This window comes from Patiria miniata, unplaced genomic scaffold, assembly GCF_015706575.1.
Source record: "Patiria miniata isolate m_02_andy unplaced genomic scaffold, ASM1570657v1 HiC_scaffold_24, whole genome shotgun sequence".
In the NCBI taxonomy this organism is placed as follows: domain Eukaryota; kingdom Metazoa; phylum Echinodermata; class Asteroidea; order Valvatida; family Asterinidae; genus Patiria; species Patiria miniata.
Genome location: NW_024037063.1, coordinates 1647466 through 1669227, shown reverse-complemented (window position 1 = coordinate 1669227; position 21762 = coordinate 1647466). Strand labels below are relative to the sequence as shown.

The 21762-nt window shown below is 42.7% G+C and overlaps 1 protein-coding gene across 3 annotated transcripts in view; it reads left to right on the top strand.

The window, feature by feature from the left end:
- Positions 1 to 21762, top strand: part of LOC119732232 (microtubule-associated protein futsch-like) — a 79516-nt gene that overhangs the window by 43103 nt on the left and 14651 nt on the right. For 2 of the 3 annotated variants that reach the window (XM_038205672.1, XM_038205671.1), the window contains exons 3-8: positions 2851 to 5336; positions 9721 to 9930; positions 13216 to 13359; positions 14210 to 14468; positions 14870 to 15627; positions 17300 to 17533. In XM_038205672.1, the coding sequence (XP_038061600.1) occupies positions 3725 to 5336; positions 9721 to 9930; positions 13216 to 13359; positions 14210 to 14468; positions 14870 to 15627; positions 17300 to 17533 (3217 nt within the window). In that variant the 5' untranslated portion in view covers positions 2851 to 3724. The remainder of the gene's footprint in view (positions 1 to 2850; positions 5337 to 9720; positions 9931 to 13215; positions 13360 to 14209; positions 14469 to 14869; positions 15628 to 17299; positions 17534 to 21762) is intronic. The other variant, XM_038205673.1, reaches the window with a different exon arrangement.

Sequence of the window (21762 nt, the reverse complement as noted above, 5' to 3'; positions counted from 1 at the left end):
ATCAAACTGAAGCTGGACTGTTCATAAATGACATGTAGCGCCCTCGTTGGATGATGCATGTAGCGGATAACATTTCATTCTTGAACGGTCTGGACATCTGTATTGCCATTAACCTCCCTAGGTAAATCAAGCAATTAACGCATAACCTGTTTTCGAGCCAATTCGTTAATGAGAGGTCACTACCAAGTGTGAAAAATATGCCTAATTTCCTGTAAGTGTTGATGGGTGATTATCTGCAAATCACTGTTTTGGCTTTGCTAAAGATAATCACAAATGAAAGTTTTATTGAGCACTTGTAGTTTTTGTGACCAGAATACGTCCATGTAGGTTTTTTTTGTGTGAGTCAAATTTGAGACTAAACAGTATATTTTTCTTAGTACTGTTTGGTAGAGCTCTATTACTTCCTTTAAAAAACTCTTTCCAAAAATTGTCGATTTCTTTAGGAGATATTGCCCTGTCCTTCCCCTGCATAATCCTGTAGTTAGGAGAAGGACCATCCCAACCATGTAGAGAAATGTGTCATTCTATAAATTTAGGGTCAATATTGTAACATTTTCCCTGTCCCTGTTACCTTGGTACTTTGTAATTTGCGATTCAATTATCACTAGGAATTACTTCAAGCGATTTTTTTATTTGTTGGGTAGGTAGTTTGTTATTCATAATCACTCTTGGAGGATGACTGCGTTAAGGAGTGCATCAGAATTATCAAATCCTAGATGTCACAAGAACAGGAAAACAAAGTGGACCCCAAATTTATGGAATGACCCAAATATTAACAAAACAAAAAATCACAGAACGATCTTCAAGTTTCATCCACATCTTTCTTTCTTTTGCCATCTCATAATTCTCTCTGACCGACCTCCTTAAGCTGACAGTGACAAAGTGGAAAAATCAGGAGCCTCATGTAATTACGTCGTAGGAATTTATGACGAGCATTGAGCGGTGTTTATTTTTTCCCCCGTACCCCCCCCCCCCCTCATTCTGGTGGTCCTCCTTTGCGCGGTGATGCTGCGCTATATTTCAACACCCCAGACAGATGGGTAGGAAACAGGATGCGGTTGTAGACATGACGCAGATCTGGGAGATGGGGACTGCATGAATAGCATCTTGGCAGGGTCTTGTGAGACTCGTAAAGTCCTCCGTGGTTATTTTTAGGGGAGACTTGAAAGGGATGCGGAATGTGAATTTCAGAAGTTTTTTTTTTTTTGATGGGTCGATCGGGTCAAAGGCTGGGTCTTACTTTCACAGTGCCCAAGCGTGACATTAATGTTGCTCCGTTCATTGGTTGATGCTAATCTTAAACAGGAAATGAACCACATTGAAAATGAAAATGTACATAAGTATGAAAATGTACGTGATAAATAAACTCATAGTAGTACTGTGCTTTTATATAAACGAATCTATAAACAAATAAATCTATGTTGTGAAACAGAAATGTGCTTTTATAAACACATTTGAAGTAGGGTAGATCATTTGTCATTTGTGGATTTTTTTTGTTTGAAGCAACAAAAGTGCTCAAAATCTGAAGACCGGTGCTTAACAACTAACCTGATGAAGTTCCAGCTCTGCGAATGCTGTATCATTCTCGATTTCAAAAATTTCAAAAGTTGCCGAGTTATGTTTTGAATTGCACCCGAAATCAGCATCCGGGACACGTTCTCATTCTGCCGATTGCAGCTACTCGATGTCACGCACTGAACCGACGAATAACATCAACCGCGCGCGTGTGCGTTGTGTCAAAGCTTGAGCGCACCTATTCACGGATTCGCCGAATTACAAACCAACTATTAACGGAAATTTTCAGAAATGGCTTTCTTTTATTGATTTCTTCAAACTGACAGCATGCTAGGAAGAACAATTTCACAGGGAGTTTATTGCCATTACTATCTTTAAAACAAGTACATACATGTATAAGCTTTTCAACGACAATTTTGTCAGTTACTTTTTGGATAGCTGCAAATGATGGACTCTACGTTTAATAGTGACGTGTTCTCTTATGTCCTGTTTTCTCAGGCCAGTTAACACATGATAATATTTAGGCTCAGGTGACTGAACCAGAATCGAAAAGAATCGATTCCAAATTTGAATTTAAAAAAAAAAAAAAAAATGTTGGGTTTTTTTGAGAAATGGATTTCCAAGAGTTGATTCCAAGCGACACTCGATGATAGCTTAGCGAGAAATCAGTAGAGAGTAGGTTGCCAGGAAAAAAATGATTCAATTTTGCCGTTCCGCCCAGTTTAAACACAATGAAACATCAAGTACATGTAGACACATCCCAGGAGAACATTTTTGTGCCCTAAACCTGCAGTCACTCTACATGTACATGTATGCTGATAGTGACTCACATACATGTAGCCTACAAATGATAACAAACTTGACTATTGGACATTATGTACATTTCAATTAATCATAACATGGTATGTAGAACTTGAATACTCAGAAATGTTATCAATAGCACACACAGTCCTATCAGAGTTTTAGCGAGATAAAATTGTTGAACATCGTACAAGACCAGGCGAAGTTTACTGTATCCTGTGGTTCTCTCACTAGCCCCTTGAATACAGAAAAAGGAACACAGCAAATTCCATCGCAAAGGTTGCTTTTAAGGGCGGCCTCAACATTCCACCGTGTCTAATTTATTGATAGTTTGTTTTAAAGTGTTGAAAAACAAACTATTTGTCTTGCAACAATGTTTAACTCGAAAGACCACAACATTTTTTATAGCTCCGCAAAAGGTTTGTTGTTATGCATGTACATGTTTGTGTATTTTGCTTGTAAAAGTTGTGGAGTGACAAGGCTGCGATGTAATGTGACGATGTTTCTAATTTTTCCTCTATGGATTCATTGCAGATCTAACTGAAGATTGCTGCAAGTAGCCGGACGCTTTTTGGATAAGAAGAGTGTTCTTGACTTCTACTAGGCAGCTGGAAAAGGTTATAGGTCACGCTTTGACGTCAGTCACCTTTGGAATACTTGACAATCAACCGATTTGTGAGAACAAGCGGGACGACTTCGCGAATTTGTTTATTTACCTGTCATCGGATTGCATCGAAAATAGCTCACGGGAGCCATGCTGGTCGAACGCTACGCTTTCCAAACCAAAATAAAGTGAGAAATTTGCGGCGTAGACTCGGTGGCGCCGGAACGAAAACTTTCTCCCTCTCCCCCCCAGGCCAGGGCTGCGGGGAGCGTGACATTTTAGCCCGCGGGCTACGGAACGGCAGGCGCTAATTTGAGAATGATATGTCGGGGTAGGATGCTCCGTGGTTGACATTGGGTGACAAGCGGAGGTCAGCAAGTCACAACTGTCTTGTACCATCACACACACACACACACACAAGGATCCATCACGCAACTCCGTCAGTCACTTACAGGAGGGGAGATAACGGACAGGTATGTGACAAGATTAAAGGAACGTTGATGTGCATCTGTATTTACATCTACCGGGAGCGGTTGACAACATCAAGCCAGGAATTATTCCAACTTGACCTCAATTTTAAGATATCTTTTTCCCAGACAAGCCTGCAAGTGTAACATCAGTCGGTGCCCAGTCACGATGTGTAATCCACAAAATGGCTCCCTTGTGGTTTGAAACACATTGGAGACAGGTTCATTTTTGTGGGGACTATTACTAGAGAAACACTGTGAACAGTGTGAAAGTGGATTGTATGTCGAGGTGACAGGCAGAATTGCTGTGCCATCAGTGGTCAGCAGGAAAAACAAAATGGCCGACAGGGTTGGACACGCGGACTGCGACACCACGGAGCAGGGGGATCAGCGCAGCCCAGGTATGGAAGAGGGGTCGCTGGTACGCTCCAAGGACGAATGGGGATCCATAATCGATATCCTACACAGCATAGAGAACACAACGCAGCCGAGCAAACCGGTGCCGCCCACGCCAAGCCCGGCTGCACGGCTCGCGCCCTTGTCGGAAAATATCCAGGCAGTGGAAATGGCGCCCTCTGCGGACGGACGACAGGGTCAAGGGTTACAGCAGCTGGACCATCTGGTCCGCATGATGGAGCAGATGTGCCATCTGCAGAAGCAGAACTCGCGTCTTCGCGAGCAGACCGAGTACTTAAATGCGATCAAGGACCTACAGGAACTCAGGAATGAAAGCCTCGTGCAAAACTGTAAGTGTGAGGCCCAGCGACACTCGTCCGACCTCCGAGGTCCCGACGAAACATTCTCGGAACCGGAGAGCACTGTCGGAGATGAGATGGACACAAAACGAGACTCGTCGCCGACGCGTGAAACCAGACGAGCCAGCCGGTCCATCAAGCGTGAACCGAAAATAAAAGGCGGGAAAAAGCGCAGCCGGTCGCTGGACCCATACAGGAAAGACACTACGGAGCCGGGGGAAAAAGACACGGACAGGGAACGTGAGCGTGGGCGTCCAGGGATATTTTCCAAATTTGAACGCATGAAGGAGAAACTGACAACGAGAAGGGGAAGCGTCAAAAAGCACAACACGAACAAAAGGATGGAGGATAAACAAGAGGAAGATGTAAAAGCAAACCTGTTTAGGCATGACCCATCATCCAACGAGCATTTCAATCTTCAGATGGATGGGACAGAGACCAAATCGGAGGACAGCGGTATCTTCCACGTGGGTCTTGACGAAATTGTAAGCTTGCCCCGCTTAGCGGCGGAACTGCTACCAAAGTCACCAGACGAGCTCTCGGACAACGAAGACGTGTTTACCCCTCTGCAGCCTTCTTGGAATCAAGCGAACAATTTCAGCATGGAGACGCGCAAAGGCAGCGACTTCTCGACGGGGAGCTCCAGCGAGGATTATTTGGATTTGAAACCAAAGAGGACTGCCCCTCAGTTGCCTCAGGATGATGAGCCGGTCGTGATGAGGAGCCCCGAGCAACAGAGGAGGCGTGGCGACTCAGAGGAAAGAGCCGAAAAGAGCAGCGACGAGAAGGAGAACAACGTACGCCGGAAGATGCGTGTCAGACGCTCAGCCAGCTTACAGGACAACACCTCATTGAACAGTGACGACGACGAGTTTGAGAAGCCTGCCAAGACAACCTGGGAGGTCAAAGAAGCGCCGGCTGTCTTGCAGAGCGATAACTCCGGACGACAGTCGCTCCAGAACAGTCCATCCTACGACTTTGAGTTTTCCGACGCAAGCTTGGACATGCACACGGGCCAGGACTCGGCAAGCACCTCCAGCTTGGAGTCCAAAGCCGCCCAAAAGAGGAAATACTTCCGCAAGAGTCATCGCGTGGAAGAACCGACCTCCCCGACAACCGACCAAAGATTCAAAGTTGTGGCATTCGAGATGAGATCTCCCAAATCGTCACCACCAGAGAAGAAGAGACATAAAGGTAAATATTCTTCAATTAATTATTATTTTAAGAAAAGAAAGAGAAAAGCTTTTGTAATCAAGCTTGTTTCTTCATTTTCAAAAGAAATGTTTTCTTATTTTGGCGCAAACCTTAGAAGTACATTAGTTGAGAACTTCCCTTAACCAGTTCACGTCGGATGACGTGTATACATGCTACATGTAGGTTTTGTGGTATTCGGAATGGATGACGGATAAACACGCAACGAGCGAGGCTGGAAATATCTGTCATCAACCCGCTCGCAGTGAGCGAGGCTGGAAAATATCAGATGACGGCCTGAACCCGTCTGGCATCGCGGTTCATGAAAAACAATCCCGCACCTGTGTCCGGTCAATGCCAAAATAATCCCGGCGCAAACTGGTTACAGTTTGTTTAATGTTGATTATCAGTTGGCATCTTTTACCCAAGAAAATCTGATCAATCACATAATAAGCCTACAAATAGGTTTTTGTGCGATGCTTATTAGAAACAAACAAGTAAAAGAAAACAAACACTTTTTTCATCATCAATCATTTTTTTCCAATGCCCCCTTTCTCAAAAAGGCCTCTTTAAGAAACTCCGACTTATCATTTTGACGCAGTGGATGCTGTTTAATTTTTGGGAATGTTCCGTCGTCAAATATGAAATGTCAACGGTTTGGATGTTGTGATGGGGCCGCGGGGCCGCGACCAGAATTCCGTCGCACATCAGGTGGCGCATGCCGATCGGTTGACTACTGCCGAGATTGTAAATAGACCATGTACTCTCCCTCCTTCTCTATAGAAAGGCCCGATGAGTTTATTATGCGAGAGGTTTTGGAACTGCGGTGAAATGTCAGTCGGTGTATCTTGAAATAAAAAACCTATGCTTGCATTTGCTTTCCTACATGAACTGGTACATAAAAACATGTACAACCAAATACATGTACATGTACAGTTTACGTTGTTAGAACATACCGGTAAAAGTGACAGACACATGTTCATTATACATATAATTATTTTGAGAAATTTAAAATTGGATAACCGGGGTAAGTTACATTTTAATAGATACATTGGGATGGTACATGTACATGCATAATTTTTTTAAATGAAGTTTTCATGAATATACGATCCAGCTAAATGAGTCGTTTGTCTGGAACTTTTATTTGGAGATTCAGGCCAAAATAGGGCCACTTCATCACATCACTTCATCACATCTCTTGGTGTTCCAACTTCCATAATTTTTGAACTGAAGATGATATCAGTATGCGGTTTTCACATCAGTAATGCTGAGATGGTGCTCTTTTAAAAAATATAAAACCCCCAAAAAAAGACCCGGGTCGACAAACGACTCATTGAGCTTGATCACATCACATTTGCTTTTTGGGGGGGGGGGGGGGGGGTGGAGGGGCTGGTATGGAAAATTTCATAAACAAGTTAAAGATCCTGAATAAGTTAGAGTGCTACATTTACAGGTTCCAGTATGCACATTTATGTATACATGTACACGTCCCTGTACTTGCACTGATACGTACATGTACATATGTATGTAGTATTGACCCACACAATTAATGAAGAGACGAATTTCTTATTAAATTTGTCTTTTTCATGAAAACTGTGAAGATATTCCCCAGCGCCAGCAGCACGGGACGCCCTGTGTCCGTCTAATAACTTATCGTCACTCATCACATAACACGCTTAATATCCCACTAATCAAAAACAACAGTCCAGCGTTTGCCGATTCCAACCCTCGCACTGCCCAGCTCATTAAGAGCAAATTTGCCGGTTCCCGAAAATAGTCCGGCCCACATTGGCAGCACGGTAGGCATCGTGGTTGGGGCGCCCGATCGCCCTGCTTTCAACTTCGACATTTTCTTCTGCGAGTGGGGCCATCTGCCCGTTGACACGCTCCCCCTCCGATGTTCTCGTGAAATGCGGAATTCTTTGAACGTGTATGCTGTGCGGGTGTCTTTATGCACCGGTGAAGCCGTGGATTGCTCGTGGAAGCTCACGCCATTTCTCGAGAAAGAGAAACGAAAGATCGAGTAGTAATTGCTATCCGAGTCACGCATGAAGCATTACACATGTGGATGCGGGGAATTTGTTTTTAATCGGGTGGCATTTGTATGTCACATTCCGACCTATTAGGTGTACATGTACTAGCGCACTGTATGCACGTATTACAGCATAATACTCAAATACAAGCAGTTCTTCTAGTTGAGTTGTAAGAACTTTGAATCAAATTTGCGACGCATTCTGGCAAAATGAGACGGAATTGACTGGGCACAGGTCATACATGTACGTGTACTGGAGAAAAATGCAAAAAACTGAATGGGGTGATATTTTTTTTACTTTCACATTCATTGATATTTGTAACCTTTGATATGTCTAGTACACATATTTTAAAGAAATAGTATAAAAATCGTGGTATTAAAGCATTTTTTAAGGAAAAACAATTGGCATCTTTCAATTGCACGACTACAAAACTGAAACTTTAAAAGGCCTTTTTCTCAGTATGTTACTTTTTTGACATGCCGATAAACGGGAACTACAGCGATAACTTGTCAACGGAATGTCTGATTGAAATGCAACAAACAGTATTGGAAGGGGTATTGTATTCTCTTTCCTAATACCAACAAACCCTCATTTCGACCTCTGCCCAGTTCTGTCTCATTTTCCCAGAACGTCTCACATTTGTTCAAGATAAATAAGCTTAGAACTTTTTTTGCATGTGACTACTCCGATATTAAATTTAATTCCACCAAGATTTATATCTACATGTACATTGTACATGTATACCACAACAAACAACATTCGTTGTCGAAGTACACATCATTTATTGGTTACATTTTCTTTTACTACTCTAAAAATATAGTTATGATTCACGAAGTGTTGTGAACAGAAGTTCAACTTTGACAGCTGAAGATTTTCGACCACACACAGCAATGCCACATCCAGACACCCTGCTATCACTGCTATCAATCTTCACAACATGGCCTTATAATCATGCCTTAATATTTCATCTCGATGAGAATTGATGAGTAGGGAGTCACGCATGTCGGACAGAAGGATATGCGTAAGCAAAGCCTCCCGAGGTGACAGAAGAATTCTGACAGCCCGTGTCCCCCCCCCCCCCCCCCCTTTAAAATATGATGATTGTGACAAATTACACGTCCCAAATAATAAAGCGGAGTAGTAATAAGTCTTCTATTTTTATGATATTTCAAACAGATGAATTGTCGGAAAGGGGAGAGGTCTGGTGAAATATGCATCCGTTTGTGTTTCAGCGTTTTGATGAATCGAGTTGAAATATTCACCGCTAAAATGTTTACTCGGCAGAATTTTTTTTCAGCATTTTTAGAAGTCTTGTGTGACATGAGGGAAGGGGACATTTAATGGCTTTAATTCGTGTACCGACCGTGACCAAAGATCAAAGATTGGACTTATGAGCCCCCCAAAACAGAGGAAAAAAAGAGAACAGTCTTTCAAGAGCAGATGGAGAGAGACAAGATGAACTGTGTGACATTTTGGGGGGTTTTGTACCCGCGTCATATTGTTGGTCGTTTTTTGAGTCACAGTGTCAATGGCTTTAATTCGTGTACCGGCCGTTATTTGTTGAAAATCAATTAAAGATTGGATTTAATGAGCAAAAAGAAAAAGAAGAAAAAGAGAACAGTCTTTCAAGAGTAGATGGAGACAAACAAGATGAACTGTTCGACTTTTTTTTTTTGTACACGTGTCATTTTGTTGGTCGTTGTTCGAGTCACAGTGTCTCGCCAGTCAGACTTATATATATCTAAGAAGTACATGTGTATGGTGAATGTGATGGTATTTGCCTGTTCAGACGTGATGAACATTGTCGGAGTTTTCCAGCATTAGTGAACTGATGCCAAACATTCCAAGACATTTATCATCAGTACAGAAAGGACAGACACAGTTCTTGACAGTTGTATGGGGTCAAATTATGGTCGGTATTATCTTCAAGGGTTTTGTTTGATGGTTACGGCAGGGGATGCTGTTGTTACAATTATAAGATTTTTTACTCTAGAAACAATCAAATCCGGCTAGGTACCGGTATAATAAAGAAATCAGCTGATGTATTGAGTGTCTTTTGACAATTTAAGACTTACAATTTGTCTACAAAATTTATTAAATTCAGTAGGGAAAGTGAAAAATATACAAAGAAATCAAGCAGACATAGGGGGCCTATTGCTTGCCTATTTTTTTTAGAATGAATATTTCAAATCCAACTTTGCGCGTAAAAGGATTCATGTTTAATAACAAATGTGTTTAAAGTGTATGTTTGGGGTTTTGTTTGTTTGTTGTTGTTGAATTGTTTAGATTTAATTAGCATCAAGATTTATTACAAAAACTGAGACAACTCTTGGTTCATTTTCCCCTTTCATCAGTCGGTTGGGAGAAAGTCAAACATGCGGTCACCAGGAAACACATCGGCGACATCAGCAAGACCAAGGGGACCGTCTCCATGGACGAGAGCCTCCTACGCAGCTCCGAGGAGCCCAGCTCCCCGACCGACGGCTCCCCACCGGAGGACACGCTGGCCGGAGGAAAGGTCAGGAGGTTAGAGGTCAAGAAGGGCGACCCCAAACGAGAGAAAGGTTAGTCTTGACCCTGTCTCCTAAAGTTTGTTTGGTTTTGCAAGACAGGAAGTTCCGGTGAAATCGGATAACCCTTATTCGGTAAAAAAAAAATTAGTATATCCGGATTTTGAAATCTCCGCTTTCTCCCACTACTAGAATCAGGCCTTATTAACACTTGGAAGATTTGACAAAAGTTTTCTCAAAATGTGTATGTTTAGTTTCATCCTATCAGCTGACATTATTTTGTTTTAATTTCTTAGGTAGGATACAAGGTGCATCAGTGAAAAAAGCAACGTGACTTAATGCAAGTTAATGAATCTGAGATTCATAGAATTATACTGCTGCCGCCTATTCATGAATCATTTTTAACCAGAAAAAATTTGAGGAAACCATGCATGCTTTCAAAGAAAAATACCCTGTCATCATGGTCATACATATGTGAGTGTTTTTTGTTTGCTAGCACTAGTGTTCAATGCAGTTATTTTAATTCCCAAAGTACACCATAAAATCAGCTGAAATTTCACCGAAATGCCTGCACGCCCGAAAAGGGTCAAAAATCAGCGCCATAAAATTGGTCCCACCTTGTTTTCAAAACTCTCGGGAGCATGTTGTTGAGCTGGTATGTCTGACCCAAAACCCCATACTCTGCAACAGGCCCCCAAAATAGTCTGGTGCCTGTGACATAATATCATGCCTGCATTGGTATCATACCATGGTACAAGGGAACTAGACATGTATGGATGCAGGGTGAAATGGCTCTATTTGCAGTGACAGCACAAACGCATCAGTAACACTGTTTTTCTCATTCCCTCTGAGAGAAACGTATAAGTCCTTACGGAGACCCTCCTCCTTTCAGCGGCCGCCTTGTGTGGGCGATTTGATGAGGCGGTGCCGATAGACAGTACCACCGCGTGTGGGTTTACATGTACATGTACATGTTACTCTGTTTCGAATTACAGATAATCCATACATGTGCACTCTCCAAAAGCCCAAGTGTTGAGATGTCATTAGGTCTCATTCAGGAGTTGTCAGATGTAGACCAGGCTGGCACATTTGCGAAAAACCTTTGAGAAATTGCTTCAGGGACAGTTTGTGGCGTTGTGTTTTTTTTGCTGTCAGTTTTTTGGTTTACATGTACATGTTACTCTGTTTCGAATAGCAGATAATCCATACATGTGCACTCTCCAAAAGCCCAACTGTTGAGATGTCATTAGGTCTCATTCGTGAGTTGGCAGATGTAAACTGGACTGCAACATTTGCAAAAAAGCTTTCAAGAATTGCTTGAGGGACTGTTTGTGGCTTTGCGGTTTTTCGCTGTCAGTTTTTTGGTTTTGCTGGATGTAGGTTCCATCAATCATCTTAGTGGATGTGCTTTACTAAGCACAACCCTTGTTTTCAGGGTCCGGGATTTGATGATGTCTCCAGTTGTTGAGAAGGCTTATCTACGTGTAGAAGCGACCCCTTTATAGAATTCTTAGAAGCATCGTCGTTCAAGATGTTGCATGCTTGATGAGTGATAGCCATCTTCCTGTTGTTAATTCTTCTGTCAGTGTGCTCAAGATGTGTGGTGAACAAAATGAAAGACCAACTTGGTTTGTTTGGCAATATTTCAAACTGTACTTTTTAAGCGTTACTTATTCTTTACGTGCAGAAAGAAACAAGCGTTGACCAATATTAAATACATGTAAATGACCATTGCCCAACATTTTGTCCACATAATGATTTATAAAAATCATTTAAATACTCTGTAAAGGAATAATGTTAAAGTTTATTCAAATGTCGGCTGTATGTTGCAGATGGCGCTTCAGTCCCCTTAAAACTCTCACATATATCCTCCAAAGTGAAGCTTGAGGTCACCTCAGTAAGGCCATAAGGCTTTTATTTTTTTTCACGGCTGAAACTCCCCCGATTTAATAATCGATGGCGTAGACTGGGCAGTTTTGGACATATGGGACCCAGTGGGTTGAATCAGTTGGTTGAACCCAAATCAGATCTGCCGTTTTGTTGTTTTTCTCCGTAGCAACTCAAGATCTTTCGTGTTCTTCCTGCTGTCTTCCTGAAAAAATTAGTCACCCCCAAATTAATGACATGTCAAGAGATTATTTTCTGATTTTTTTTATTTGGGATTTCAGAAGGAAATTATTTTAGCCCCTTGAATGCCAAAGTTACTCAAGATCTCAATGTCAATCTTTTAGTTCTTTACTGACCACATTTTTTTTTTTGCGGGTGGAAAGCAGCATCCCCGGAAAGAGGCCCCTCAACACATCTGCACCTGGTATCAAACCAATGCGTGAGTCACTGACGCCAACTGCACGTTCTGGAAGTCTTTCCTCTTGTGGAGAACTATTATGTTCTTGTTGTTTGGCTGTCCTTCATTGTCTCGCAAACAAGTTGGGATTCGCCGATTTGTCGGATGAGTTTTTTCACCCAAATTTGTTATTTCCCTCGACTTGTGGTTATCTGCGGTTTTACGGTTTAGCTGTTGATGATTTTCTTCCTGCGGGATGCTGTGCCTGTTTTGCCGGGACGGGGCAGAACTTTGGGGTACATTTTCTCGCAGTTTCCTTGTACATGTACCCAACAGCTATAATTTTGACTCAATAATTATTGTGTCATTGCCGTACTGCACAGTGTTGCTTTACACTCTCAGTGGTCGCCAGTAATGTCGGAAGCATTGCACCAGCGTATTGTTCAGAGTAACTTTGATCAATGTTGTACATGTAGTTGAGTCCATCACAAGTCCATCACAAGTAAAGCACAAGTCCTTTCACAAGTCCATTCACAAGTTACAGGGGAAGGACAGTGATTGTCACAGTTTGTTGGAAATAGCTTGTGACTTGACTTGGGACTGGAGGACTTGTGATGGACTTGTGATGGACTTGTGATGGACTTGTGATGGACTTGTGACGGACTTGTGACGGACTTGTGATGCACTTGTGATGCACTTGTGATGGACTTGTGATGCACTTGTGATGGACTTGTGATGGACTTGTGATGGACTTGTGATGGACTTGTGATGGACTTGTGATGACTTATGATGGACTTGTGATGGACTCGACTTCAACACTGACAGTAACGGAGGGGTTGTTTTGTACAACAGTTGGTACAGTGCTTTCCCCATTATTGGGGGCCACTGCGAGTATACATGCACAGCAAATTTGGACACACATTGATCTGTAGGATTGTTGTTCACTGTTTTCATTTCAGTGTTTGTATCGTCCATGATACACCAAGCTGTCATCACTGCCGATAGTCAAAACTTTCACCCACATTCTTTTTCTCTCCCTCCCCCACCCTTTACAGAGAGGGGTCCCCCACCCCAGTCGTCGTCCACCGAAGCCCAGAGCCCACTGGCCATCTACGAGAGCCTCCAGGCCAACCTGTCCGAGGACTTTGCCAAGAAAATGGAGAAATGGGACAAGAAAAAACAGAGGCACGGTGCGACAGGTACGAACTCGGCCTTTATCCAAATCTTGGCTTTGCATCCAGCTTCGCCTTCCTCTGCAGCTCCAAAATCATTTTAATACTTTACTATTGGAACCGAATGATGTTTTAGCCTCTTATCAGACAACCTGATGTTGTTTTGTTGTTTACAACAAAAATATGAAGCTACATTGAGCCAGTTTCATATTCGGAACCAAACATTATGGAGCCAAAGTCTGAAGTTGAACTGGGAATGGAGCCATGGTTTGGAAACAGGTTATGTTCTCACTGACATTTGGTTGTTGGTAACCTCAGTGGCTGCTGATACACAATCTCAACAGTTACTTTCACAAATACTGGGTCCAGTTCCACGGAGCTGGGAACCACATAAATCTGCTGAGCACAGAAAAAAAAAATTCTTAGCAAAAATGGGTTACCAGCCAAAATGTCATGCAGTGTATATGGATTGTGACTGGTTCTCAGCAGATTCATACTTAGCACATAAATTTGCTAAGCAGTTTTGTTTACCTTTGTAGCAGCTTGATGAAATTTAGCCCATCTAAGCAGAAACTTTCTGTAAGCAGAAAGGTAACGCTTTTCTGGAGCAAATCACAGGGCTCACCTTAAAGATATCAAACACTTACTCAGAAGTTTTTTAATCTTATAAAGTTTTAGTTTGAAATAAGGAGGGAAACGTTTTGTCTTAAAGCTGCAGCCCAATTGCAAGGCTACGGCTAGCAGCAATGCACGTGTCAGTGAGAAGTGGCTGCATCCGCTTCCATAGATGCATGTGTAATTGGTATCCGTAGCCAAGTAACTCAGACATAGCCATATATTTCCCACACCCACTCCTACCCCACCCCCACTCCTACAGGAACCTCACCTTTGGAGAAGGCCAAACAGTCTTCCATGGACAGTTGCTCCTCCGAGGCCGGCACGCTGCCCACCAGCGATCTGGAAGCCGAGCTCCAACGAGGCCTGACGGAGGACTTCTACAAGAAGCTCGCCGAGTGGGACAAGCTGAGGAACCAGAAGGGCGGCGGGGGAGCCATGAGCCCCAACAGCCCCAGGACAGAGCCCAAACAGAAGCAGAAGGGGGCTAAAGAAGGCAAGAAGGCGGCCAAGGGCAACAAGTAAGTCAACGTTCCTGGAAATATGGACCAAGCACAGAAAGTGGTGGTTTACCCAAACCTCTCCTCAATCGACAAAATAATACTCAGTGGTAACCTGTAGTATGCATTTCTTTCCATTCAAGTGTGCACAAGACCTGTAGTATTCTGTGGTATTTGGTACTTGACCCCCAAAGAGCTCTTAGGATGTTAGGGTCAATACCTAAAACTGCTAAGCACAGAACAAAGTTCCGGTAAAATATCTTGAGATGAGATTTTTGCTTAGCAAGTAAATATGCAGAGCATGTTTCCAAACAAAACTCCAGCTACAGTGTCTGAAATTAAAATTTTTATATTATTTGTGTTGAGTATATTAAAAAAAAAGGGTAGCAGAAGTGTGATGTCCTTGTTGATGTCTTCTCCAGGGGTACTTCCAAGGAAAAGGAAAGAGACAAGAGCAAGACTAGAGACGTCGGACAGAGGAGCAAATCGCCGGACGCCTCCGCCGGCCGCAAGATCTCCCCACCAACAGAGGCCATCTACGCCACAGAGAACATCACGGTCTTCGCCAAGCAGGGCGGCAAACTCAAACTGGAAGGGGCCTCGAAGGAGTTCTCCAAGAAATACAAGGAGTGGGAGAAAAAGGAGAAGAAGAAGAAGAACTTCCCACCTCTCAAGACGGAGGAAATCACCACGCCTGTTTTTGACCACGCCCAGGCCTTGCCTCCGAACTTCCGGGATGATGCCACCCCACCTACTCCTTCCAGTCCGACAACAAATGAGTCTACCGAGCGCGACTCTGGTGATCTTTACGTCATTGCTCACGCCACGCCGGTCATCGTTGAGCCCGTTTACGACAACGGGGATGCACGGATCGCCCGAGCTGGGGAACCGATATTTAGAACTCAGTCTGCACCTCCGGGGGCAGCGGCGCACACTCTCAACGCCGTGCCACAGGGAGAACGTCCAAGCTCGCAGCGAGTTGCCAGCAATGAGGACGAGGTCTTTGCTCCCGGGGTGAGCTCCAGCCCTCCCATCCCCCAGGAGAGAGTCAACAGGCTGGAACAGCGGAACTCGTTCCTGGCCGAGCAGCTCAAGTTGGACGACGTCAATCTCCTGGCCGTGCAGGAGGAGATTGTGAACATGGACGAACAGATTGCCGAGATCTCAGGAGAAAAACCGGGTAGGTATAACGTCAGTCAAAGCACTCACTACACTGTGTATACTCTATTATCGTACTTACAATATACCCAAGTTCTTTGGCCGCATTGTGCTTGTGCACAGTAAAGCATGAGTATATTTTCAGACTTTCCTTAGGAAAAGCTTAGCGAAGTTTTGCATAATAATCGACTTAAATTGTTTCAAATAAAGTCTCACCACCTGATTTTGGAGGATATGGAAAGGTTACCCCAAAAAAGGGCAATGAATATTCAAATAAACCACAAAGGGAAACTAACTTGGTGCATTACAATAATTTTTTACAAAGTTGAACAAAAACCTGGAGTGGAGTTTGAACCTGCGACCTTCAGATTACCGTTCCGGTGCTCTACCAACTGAGCTATCCAGCTCTTTGTTGGTGGTTCCCCATTTTGTTCTAGGGGCGCTAGTCAGGCCCCCCCCCCCTTCCCCCAAAAAAACACATTGAAAAAATTGGGAACTGCCAACATAAGGCTGGATAGCTCAGTTGGTAGAGCACCGGAACGGCAATCCGAAGGTCACAGGTTCAAATCCCGCTCCAGTAAAAATTTTGGGCTGGGAATTTTTTTTGAATTACATGTACATGTATAGTAGTTTCTTTTTTTTTTTATCAAAGTCAGAGAGAAAATGTGATTGGGATTTGTCATTGTGGCCTGAAGTTAAAGCTGATTTTTTGAAGGTAATGTTCCGAAACCAAGAATGATGGTTTAGCGCCGCGTTTGGAACAACATTCAGTCTACCGTCGCATGCCCTCACGTGAGTCTTAACCCTCAGTGGGATTCGGTCGGAAACATGACAAGTTCCGTTGACTCATTGTGAAGCTCCCCTACGTGCTGCGCATTGCGAACACGTGTGTGTACTTTCTGGCCAAATTTGGTCATGTGAAGGCACATACGCGTACACGTGAGACTGTTTGCAGCGAAGGTGGGCTTGTAAGGTCAAAGGGTTGAACTCGGGTTAGCTTGAAGCAGTGCAGGATGTTACATCATTAATCGCTGATGTTCCGGTAGGTTTAAGACTTTCCAGATGGTACGGCGAGAGTGGATTCAGGGGGTTTGGAGTAGCTTTTATCCAGGGTTTGTTTAAGGGGGGGGGGGTAGGGGGAGGGGAGAGGTGGGGAAGGTTAGGTGGCACTCTTTGTAGCCACTCTGGGTGTAAACAGGTGGGGGAGTTCCTTGGGTAGCTGGTAACATCAAGAAGATGTCAGTGCGCAATGTAACTTTGCAAATTTCTGACAAAGCAGCATAAGACCGACTACCAGTGGAGGGCTGCATCATGTTCTATAAAATTGCTTGCTTGTCGCCAGTGAAGCTTTGCCTGTTACGCATTTCTGCAATGCGTCAGAGCCACGCTTTTAGTAAATTTTCATGCTTACCGACACATGAATTCATGTTGTTTCTCAGACATAGAATCACCCATGTAATATTCCTCGTAGTAACGTACATGTATCTGTTGAATTGTTCTGTTTTGCAAACAACTAAAATACCCAAATCCAGTAGTGCTTATGATCTTTAACAAATATGCAATTTTTGCATGGAAATCATTCAGATTAATGTGTTAACAATGTGCTTGTCATGTTGTCAGTAGCTCATCTCTGACATACACATTTACCGTACATACATGTAACTAACAGCAAAAAGGAAATTGCTTTTATTCAGAGGATCGTACGGACCGTCGCGTCAGCACGTGCTCGTCCATCGGCGAGTCGGCCCTCGAAGCCGAGCTCTCGGACATCAAAATGCAGATCGCGCAGCTGGAGGAAAACCTCAGAAAGCGACCCCGGCACAAAGGTCAACACGGGGTCAAAGGGTCAGATGGGGTCAAAGGGCACGGGGAGGTCAATTCGTCGCCGGAAGCGGACAGGAAAAGCGGCGAGAGCACCGAGTCGGCAGGTTGGTGTATTGACGTGATGTCACTATGCACCTTACTTTGGTTTTGATTTCTGGCACCTTTTCCTCCAGCTGATTTGAGTTGATTTTCTTTTCTGCTAACAGTCTCCGACAAGTCTGGTTGTCCAGGGCTTCCGAGATCTTCTTTCTCTTTTCTGCATGGATTTTGAGTTCTTCTCTAACTCTTCTACATGTACCTGTGTGTTAATACTCTGTTTGCCGTTTGGGATTATTTTGTGAAAAATGTCTGGCCTTGGTTTTCACTTTCGCATTGCATTGATTTGGTTCTTGATTTGTTTATTTTTTTTTTTTTTTTGCCTGCAACACTGACGTTCAGCTTTGCTTAAGGTTAGTTTTGACAGAGTTACGTGTGGAGCAGTGTGCAGTGGTTCCAAGAATTGGTGTTTCCACACAACGGCCATCTTAGTCTGGTTTCCCCGAAAACCAGATGATGATAGCATGGATTTTGAAAAGGCACCAGACCATTTTTCAATAAGCTGGAAAAGTATACAAGTTTTGCTGCAGGATTGTCAAAGTTTGATTTGCCGTTTGGTTTTCTCACTGTTTCCAGATTTCACTGCACGAGTTTTCCGATAAATTTGTCAGGATGAAGTCTGCCCTTTAGTTATTTTTAAACCAGTATTGTGTTGATTTTTAAAAAGTTTTTTAAGTTTCCTTTGAAGTGAAATTCATATACTGTTTCTCATACTAAACCAGCCTCATAATTTAATGCATGAAGTCGTTGGCAAAGTTGGCATGAATGAATTTATGCATGTTTATGTTTGTCGACACTAGTTTTGCAAACTCTCTCAGTTTTGCATGCTTCGTTCAACATTCATACCTGCTTTGTACACAGCTATAAACTAAGTGTGTTAGGGAAACAAGCAAACCCATTTCAACTGATTTATGTGCTTTGGCTGTCGTGATTGTTCTGACACAAGTTTGTCAGCAACAAGTACGTAAATGGGTTTTCTCGGTATCCTATGAGTGAGTGTAGAGAAGTGATTTTCAGGGTATTAGAAGTGAAATGTTGGTGGTTTTTTTGGCAGGGGTGTTAAGAACTTCATCAGCACCAATTTCCCCCACTGTATTTGCCTTCATTTTTTGTACATCTTTTGGGGAGCGTGGCCTAGTGGTTTGAGTTCGTGACTCGTGATCAGAGGGTCAGGGGTTCGAATCCAGCTGCTGGCCATGTATTGTGTCCTTGGGCAAGCCACTTCGCCCCCACTAACCTCTCTCCACCCAGGAGTGTAAATGGGTACTGGCGTTAGCTGGGGAGTAACCTGCGATGGAATGGTATCCCATCCAGGAGGAATAGAATTAATCTCAACTGTGTCATGCCAGGGAAACCGGAGATACGTAAACACTGGCCTGATGGGCCATATTGGCTTGTAACAGACGCTACTTATTTTACTTTGGCACAACACTGGAGTGAGACGTTCCGTTGATAAGTACCAACATCTTTGTCCAATTTAGTCTTCATTTTCTTCGTGAAGTTCTCTGTTGAACTAAATTGGGTCTCCAACAAATGCCAAGTACAAATTACTATCCCAAAGACTTGCAATGTACAATGTACATTTGACCCAAGTTCAAAGTACTGTGAAATTTTAGCAACTCTTGCCAAACATTAATTTATCTTATTACTGCATCATCAATCATGTACCTTAATATAATCCACGTTGCTATCAATCCATTTCCCGTTTGCCAAATCACTCACGTTGAACTTGTTTTGATCAAATTTCCTCATGTCACTAAAATTCCCCTGATGCTAACTTAATTCATACCCAGAGAAGGCGTGCTTCCTCTTCTCGCCCACGCCACTCAAAAAAACCTGAAAGTTTTCAAATGTTTTGGACAATTTTAATCAAGATGTCAAGATTCGATCTCGTTTAGAGAGCGTCAGTGTCACCAATTTCGTTTCTGCTTTATGAGTGACTCAAAAGTCACATCCTTCGCTGGCATTTGTAAGCAGTCATTCCGAAGATTTTACTTGTGCTAAGTTTATGCAATAACTTACGTACACTGTATGCCTAGGTAAACGTAAGTCTTTGAGTATGGTATGCTTGTGTCTATCGGCTGTAAACTGGCACTCATTGGAGAAGACAAGCCTATGTGTTGATTTGAGTGGTGCGTTATTTTTACTAAGGCAATTAATTCTACAGTCAAAGAGTTAAAAAAAAAACTATTATGAGGCAGCAAGTAAAGACATCTATCATGAATGCCATGGTCCAGTGGTTATGGTATCTAACCCATGTACAATGGTGCGTGGGTTCGAACCCTGCCAGGAGCATGGTGTTTGTGCCCTTAGGCAAGACACTTAACTACAGTTGCCTCTCTCCACCCAGGAGTATGAATGGGTACCTGTGAGGGTAGAGGACCGATTGAGCGCTGATATCGGCTGCCGTGTGGTCTCGTGGCCTGATGAACGGGGGAATAATTGTAAAGCGCTTTGAGATTGTTAATACGATGGAAAGTGCCATACAATTTTATATTCATCTCAAGATTGGCGTGGACATCCAGGAACTTCTGAAATCTCCTTATCTCCATCCCAGACTTATTTTCGTAAGACTAAAATGGTTCTTGAGTCTGGAGTGCTGAATGGTAACACATAGCAACCAATTAAAATGCACGTGCTAATGAAATGTTTTCATCGGCTGAATTCCACGTCGCCCAATAGTTTATCAAAAATGTTTATCCGAGACTCGATGCCAAGAGCAATTTTGGACGAAAAACAAAACAAAACAAAGAAATCAACCAACAAACAAGCAAACAAACCAAGAAACGCCTTCCAAGACTTAGACCCAAGAGCTAAAGTCTGAATGTCTTTGAAAACCTCAGAAAAAAATTATACACTTAAGATGACTCACAATTGTGAAACAGGTCAAGGTGATCAAAGGACAACGTTTGCAAAAAAGGAACTGAAACTCCTTCAAAAACTTTACATTTCTTGTTCAAAAGTATCCATGAAAATTCCAACGATGAGGTACCATAGGTCAGGAATTATGTTTTTAAAAGATAAAAAAAATCTACAGAAATCAAAATTAGCCAAAATGAGGCAAGTATTTTTGGGCCAAGCTGCAGAGTGTTTGGATAACTTTTGGCCTTGGTCGTTGACATTTGAAAAGCCTATGGAGTTACTTCAAACCCCACTAGTCCGTACCCCAATCCAAAATTGGTCTTTGCACGTGGGAAGCGCAGAACGGCCAAATTGGGATGTCAAAATAGCCGCTAATTATCGTGTCAATTATCGCGGAATTTCTTGCCAAGCCCCCCGCGGCATTTAACCTGACATTTATTACAAGTATTTGGACGCTGGCTAACTACATATACGTGAATTTTTAAACTCTTAAGTTCACGTATCAGCAATAGGAGTTTCTAAGGGAAAAGAAAACATGTCCGCGTGCGTGGCAGATTTTCTCGTCTTTCGTCCCCCGCGAGTGGCGACGTGGTCGGAACCGCGACTAGGGTATTATAAAAACGGTGAATCATCGCTCACAGGAAATCAGATTCTGATCAACAGGAGTGTAGGAAAAGGAACTTAATAAATTCAGGTTTTTATACAATTCTCGCTTGAGGTGTTGAGTTTTTTTTAACCAAAATTGTTTAAACGGTTTGTTCAGTGGAAAATGTTCTTGCATCTTCTCGAAGGCAGATTTTCTAAAATGGGCCAGTTTCTATAGTTTGTCCTTTTTGTTTTTTTTGTTTTTCACGGTGTCTTCCTTTAAACTTTGTTTACCAAACTGAAAACAAGTTGAGAACAGTCTATATTGGATCTGCAAAATCGAAAAGGACATTGTGGACAACCCTTTTCATATATTTTAATTTGACCACAAATAAACACATTTTTGTTTAATTTGGGGGTGATAAGGACTATATAAAGCCTACATACAAAGGATACTATATTCTGGAATTGACCAGAAAAATGTTTTGTTTTTTTTTCAAAACTTTTTTTCAAATTTGAAAACTTCACGCGTGCAAATTTTGTTCACACAATTGTTTTTAACTTTTTTTTCCACAAGTACCTGCATTTTCACTCGTTTGTCAATGAGGAAACATTCATGTCTAGTAACGTGCGTAACAGCTGGGCTATTTTTAGACGAAAAGAAATGTTATACATTCTTGTCTGTTCATTACCGGTATGTTATCAAAAGTGACATTTCACATTCGTGCTTATTCACATCCTTAATTTTTTGGTTTTTCTTCGGGCCATTTCTGGGATGAATGATCGAAGG